This window comes from Fukomys damarensis, unplaced genomic scaffold, assembly GCF_012274545.1.
Source record: "Fukomys damarensis isolate Sample0158 unplaced genomic scaffold, DMR_v1.0_HiC HiC_scaffold_15, whole genome shotgun sequence".
NCBI lineage: Eukaryota > Metazoa > Chordata > Mammalia > Rodentia > Bathyergidae > Fukomys > Fukomys damarensis.
The window spans coordinates 61,462,472-61,468,592 of record NW_022900927.1 but is presented as its reverse complement, the minus strand read 5'-3'; the positions used below and the strand labels follow the sequence as shown (position 1 = coordinate 61,468,592).

At 57.8% G+C, this 6,121-nt stretch overlaps 1 protein-coding gene across 1 annotated transcript in view; it reads left to right on the top strand.

Moving 5' to 3' along the window:
• Gnptab (N-acetylglucosamine-1-phosphate transferase subunits alpha and beta) overlaps positions 1-6,077 on the top strand; it is a gene marked incomplete at its 5' end in the record, with an annotated part of 19,054 nt that extends 12,977 nt beyond the window's left edge. Inside the window, 7 exon segments of the mRNA XM_010631398.2 lie at positions 2-116; positions 928-1,131; positions 1,194-1,403; positions 2,205-2,318; positions 3,145-3,230; positions 3,446-3,544; positions 5,649-6,077. Coding sequence (XP_010629700.1) covers positions 2-116; positions 928-1,131; positions 1,194-1,403; positions 2,205-2,318; positions 3,145-3,230; positions 3,446-3,544; positions 5,649-5,844 — 1,024 coding nt within the window.
• Positions 6,078-6,121: the final 44 nt, after the last annotated feature.

The following is a 6,121-nucleotide window of genomic DNA, read 5'->3' as shown; positions in this document are numbered from 1 at the left end:
CCGCCGGGGGAGGAGGCGAGGGCGCGGGGCTCGGGAGGAAACTGCAGCAGCTGGCCGGGAGTGACCCGGGCTTCCTGCCCTGGGAGAGGAGGAAGTACTTCCAGGACCTGCTGGACGTAAGTCAGCGCCGCCTGCCGCTGTCCCCACGCAGCCGTGGACACCCCGGGGGGCTCTGGGGCTGCGGGGCAGGGGGTCTGCCACCTCCCGGCTTTCCTGGTGACGCAGAGCCAGGCCCGGTCTCCTGCGGGCCCGGCGTTGTCTGTGCCGTCACAGGAAACCCTGGGGACTCGGCCGCGCTCACAGTTGGGCGGATAAGCATTGTCCTGGAGCTGGCGACCAGCGGCCGAGGAGGAGGCGCAGGAGGCGGAGTCCTGAGCGCTGGCCTCTGCCCTCTGACGGCCGGGCCGTGGCAGGCTGGGCTGGGCTGGGCTGGGGAGCTGCTTCCACCGCGGGCTCCTTTCCGGGGAAGGAAAATCACAGATGCGGTGCTAGGCCAGAGGGGCAGCTTGGGACCGCGGAAATGCGCCCTGCGGTGCGGGTGCCTGAGCGGTGTCTACAGGGGCGCACAGGTTCATTCGCCCTGGGGCGCCAGAGGTCACGCTACCCCTGGGTGCCTAGGCCGCCTGGGGTTGAGCGGGCTGTGAGCGGCACCGCTGTGCTTTCAAAGCTGCGGGTTATTTGTGGTGTTTCACAGTTACAGGTAACAGTGCCGTAAGTGTCACTGTGCGGGAAGCCATTCTTTCTGCACTGCGAGACAGGCTGTCACTGTGCAGCTCACGCTGGCCCCGGACTCCCTGGAGCCCGGGCTGCCCTTGAACTCGTGGCGATCCTCCCGCCTCGGCCTCCCGAGCGCTGGGGTGGCAGGCGAGCGCCACCGCGCCCAGCATAACTCGGTGCCCTGGCCTTGTTAAGAAAGCTGCCCCCCAGGAGGAAGCGGCGCTGAAGACCCAGCTGGCCTACCTCGCCGACGGCAGCCGCGCCGGCCGCCAGCTCAAGGACACGTTTGCGGACTCGCTGCGCCACGTGAACAGAATCCTCAACAGCAAGTTCGGCTTCGCGTCGCGGAAGGTCCCCGCGCACATGCCGCACATGATCGACCGCCAGGTCATGCAGGAGCTGCAGGACATGTGAGTGCGGAGGTGCCTGCGCCCGGCAGCGCCCGCGCCCGCCGCTCACTGCCCCGTCCCGCAGAGGAGTTCGACAGGACGTCTTTCCACAAGGTGCGCCACCCCCAGGACATGCAGTTCGCCTTCTCCTACTTCTACTACCTCATGAGCGCCGTGCAGCCCCTGAACGTGTCCCAGGTCTTCGACGAGGTGGACACGGACCGCTCGGGCGTCCTGTCGGACCGCGAGATCCGCACGCTGGCCACCAGGGTGCACGAGCTGCCGCTGAGCCTGCAGGTGGGCTGCCCCCAGCCCCGGTCTGTCCCCACCTCCGGCGGGTTTCGGCGGGACACGGGTCCCAGGGACTCCTCAAACTTAACGTGGGGTGCAGGACAAGTCTGTCATCGCGCCAGAATTAGACCCAAATTGGAAGTTTGTATTTTATGAAGTTTTTCTGTTTGTTTTTTGAGACATGGTTTTGTTGTGTAGCCCAGGCCGTCCTCGAACTCACAGCGACCCTCCTGCCTCAGCCTCCTTCTGAGTGCTGGGGTTCCAGGCAGGGTCTCCTGGTGTGGCCCTACCGTCCTCAGCCGGCTTCTGTCAGCTACCCCAGCCCCATGAACCTCAGACCCCAGCACGCCTCTCGGGGAAGGGGTGTCCCATAGCCCGGTGTCTGCTTCCCTGAGAAGAGGGAGGATGAGACGTCTGTGTCTGCCTCATGTCCTGCTCTTGCTGGAGATCTTTATGCTTCAGAATCATATCAAGAGCCAGCGTGGTGGCGCACGCCAGTAATCCCAGCATTCAGGAGGCTGAGGCAGGAGGGTCGCTGCATGTCTGGAGCCAGTCTGGACTGCACAGAGAGACCCTGTCCCCCAGAGCGAGGGATTTAGCTCAGTGGTGCTGCCGCCTGCCTCGCAAGCAGAAGGTCCTGAGTTCGATCCCTGGTGCCAAAAAAAAACAAAACTAAAACTTTATATCAAAGAAATTCATTGAGGGTAGCATTTAAACCATTTTTGGTAGATTTTACATAATTGATTTTAAAAACCACAGTCATTATTTGTAATGAAGGTAACAGGTCTTTCTCTATTTTGCTGTTAGGATCTGACGGGTCTGGAACACATGTTAATAAACTGCTCAAAGGTGCTTCCTGCGAACGTCACTCAGCTGCACCGCGTGCCGCCCACCCAGGAGGCTTACTACGACCCCAACCTGGTGAGTGCAGCCAGGCCCCGACCCCTTCTCTCGCCCGCTTGCGGACCCGGGCAGGTGCGCGGCCCAGCTGTGGGTGCTCGCAGCTCGGGGTCCCGGGTCCTGGCACCGGCTGGCATCACCCACGCGGGTGGATCGTGACCGCTGGGTACGAGAGACGCGGGGCCAGGGTCTGCAGGGTTCGTGCTGCTTCGGGGGGTTTTGCCGATCAGTGGAGAAAGGCCGCAGTGTGAGGTCAGCCGGGACGTGCGCAGGACCGGCACGCCCTGAACCCTGAAACCCCACGTCCACGCACTGCCCCCCCGCTGACCGCAGGAACAGTGTGCACGCTTCTGATAGCGCTGTCTCACAAGTATTTTCCAAAATGAGCAGCTTTTTCTCTCATGGTCAGAATAAAATGTTTATTTTATTTAGCAAGACCCTGTCTCAAAAAATAAAAACAGGGATTGGGGATGTAGCTCAAGTTGAAGGCCCAAAAGTTCCCAGTACCGAAAAAAAAGGGCAGTCATAACCAACTTATGAATCTCATAGACCAACTTACTATATTTTGTTTAAAAATTAATTTTCTTTTTGAAAAAGATTGTGACACCTCATTAAGGATGTTTTTTTTGTGTGTGTGTAAGACAAGGTCTTTCTGTGTCGCCCGGGCTGGCCTCCAACTTGAGGCGATCCTCCTGCCTCAGCCTCCTGCATCCCGGTGTGATTTTTAAAACAACTGCATTAGCTTCCGTCCTGGTCCTGGGTGTTCCGGCCCCGCCTGAGCTCTGCTCCCTCCTGGGCCTCTCGCTCTGTCCTGTCTTCCGTATGACCCTCCTGTGCTTTCTCACAGCCCCCAGTGACCAAGAGTCTGGTGACCAACTGTAAGCCAGTGACTGACAAAATCCACAAGGCCTATAAGGACAAAAACAAGTACAGGCAAGTCCGCGCCTCTTGGTCTGTGTGGATGTGGTTGCTGGCGTTTCACCTGTGAGGTCTTCTTCTAAAATCCCTGAGGGTTCTGTCAGCGGTGCTGAGTCACCCCTGTGCGTGTCAGGTACACTGAAGTGGTCAGGATGCTTTTCCTACTGACGTTTGCTTCACATCGCTGTAAAACAGATAGTCCAACTTTTTCAATATGTTCGGACAACTAGGTTTGAGATCATGGGGGAGGAAGAAATCGCTTTCAAAATGATCCGCACCAACGTCTCTCACGTGGTTGGCCAGTTGGACGACATACGGAAAAACCCCAGGTACCGGCTCCCACGAGTCATTCTTTTACTTTGCGTCATCTTATTTAGGCCGACTCAGGGTTACCACATGGACATGAATGTGCTGAAAATCATGGCTCACTCACAATCGCCGTAACTCAGACTCAGCCCGCACACGCGTTTTCCCAGTCACATGGCGCGGTGCTGATCTGTACTCGCTGGTGCGACACGAGTGCAGGTGTGCGCGCTTCCCTCTGGTTTGTACTTTCCAACGTGACTGCACGCACGCCCGGCGTGGCTGCGGGCGCTGACAGATCTCTTAGGTCGCGGCCAACCTCGTGCCAAGGACGTGGAGACAGCGCGGGCCCCGAAGCCGCAGACCAGGGAGCGGACGATGGGGTAAAAGTTTAGGAGAAAGGGCAGTGATGTGGGTGAAGCGTGGAGCGTGAAGGCCCCAGAGCCGGGGACAGAGAGGGGAGGACGGAGGCCGCGCCCACCAGGCCCAGGTCACCCTCCGCCTCCGGCACTGCGACAAAGCAGAGCTGTTCCTGTGGCTCAGGCCAGTGGAGCTCGGAGGAGAGGGAGTCGCTGCTGAAAACGGCCAGGTCAGCCTGCAGACTCCCGCCGTCCTGCAGGGTGAACACGCTGTCCTTTTCACAGAGCTCTGAGGCTTCCAGCCTGGCGCTCTAACCACGGTCATGGCTGGTTTCATAAAACGCAGGTTAAAATCTGCTCTTTGAAGGGCTTTGTTTGGACTGTTTTGTGTGTCTTGTGATTGTTTGGTCTTAGTATTTTGATTTGTTTTGTTTTGTTTTTTGGCTTTTTGAGACAGGGTCTCAGTATGTGGTTGAGACTGACCTGGAACTCACGATGCAGCCCAGGCTGGCCTCAACTTCCTGATGATCCTCCTGCCTCAGCCTCCTGAGTGCTGGGATTATAGCAGATGCACAACACCATGCCTGGCTTTGTTTTTTTGAGCTTTAGTAGGAAATTCGTGTTTCATCAGTTTCCTTGAGAAAGATGAAAAGACCTTGGCATGTAAAGTGAATCTTTTAATCTCCACTTTTTTTACATACTTTGGGAAGTCTTCAGTTTTGCCTCATTTGAATTTTATTTATACATGGTCCAACTTGTAAAAATTCTAGATATAGTATTTTGAGACCGTGATTTTTTCTTACAAATCCCATTTTTCTGCGAGAGGGAAAGGGGAAAGAGAATCTTGAAAAACAAAATCTTTAGTGCTTATTTAGTGTCTTCAGAAACCCAAGAAAATCCTTGATGTCCTAAAAATAAACCCTTTGCCACTCAGTCCCGATGACGAAAGCTCATGTCACAGAGGTTTTGGAGCCAATTGTGGGCAGGCCGTGAGCTCTGTGCCTCTGCTTCCGTCTTTCTCAGCCCTTGGCTGTGCTTTGTTTTGAAGTCCGCGGTGCACCCTTCACTGCGTCTCCTCGTGTCGCGCGCTCTCCCCGTCTGGAGGTGGCTGGCGCGAGCCCTTGGCTGCCCTGGGCCTCGCCTGTCCTCCCTGCGCCCGCCGCCCTGCCTTCCCAGAAGGGGAGTCGGGCCGCAGGCTTAGCTCCGTGTCCGCGTCTGGGCCCCACCCCCCCCCCTCCCTCTCTGCCGTTTTCTGGACCCTGGGTGCTGCTTCTGGCCTGGAAGCGCGGGGCGGCGCCGTCCCTGCCTTGGCTGTGGCTGACGCCATCACGGTCTGCGGCTGAGCCGGTCTTGCCATCCCTCCCAGGGCCTAGTGGCTAGTGCAGTGTCCCCAGCTTCAGGCGGAAGTCATTCCTGAGGGTGCCTCACTGCGCTGCCTCAGCCTCCTTCAGGGTGACCGGCACTGCTCTGGCTCTGGGGACGGAGGGATCGGTAAAGCCACGTTTGACAGAGTGGGACTACCCCACGCGGGGCACGAGTCCATTGGAAATGCCCTTGGAAAACAGCGTGGAGGCGCACACCTGTGATCCCTCTGGGAGGCTGAGGCAGGAGGATCCCGTGAGTTCAAGGCCAGCTGGAACTGTGGAACTACACAGCAAGACCTTGTCTCGAGAAACCAAAAGAAATAAATAAAAACACTTGGAATGCACATTCCTTCTGTCTGGGGTCAGGACCGCAGCTGTGAGGCCTGTAACCCTGCCTGTCGTTGCAGAAAGTTTATCTGCCTGAATGATAACATTGACCACAGCCACAAGGACGCGCAGACCGTGAAGGCCGTGCTGCGGGACTTCTACGAGTCCATGTTCCCCACGCCATCCCAGTTCGAGCTGCCCCGGGAGTACCGGAACCGCTTCCTGCACGTGCACGAGCTGCGGGAATGGTATGGCTCCACTTGGTGCTTCTTCTGAGAGCACAGAATTCGTACGCAGTGTGTTTGGTTTGGGCTGTTAGAGACAAGGCCTCACCCCCTAGCCCGGGCTGGCCTGGACCTTGGGGGGAATCCTCCCGCCTCAGTCTCCCAGGTACTGGGACTGCAGGTGTGCGCCTCCACGCCTGCTTTTAATGCTTGAAAGACAGTGGCCTTTCTGGTTTAGCTGGAGGTCGGTCGCGTAGCACTCAGCTGTCTGCTGCCTGGCAGAGGAGACCCGGAGGGAGGGGGCTCGGCGGTCAGGTGGGGCTGGGCCT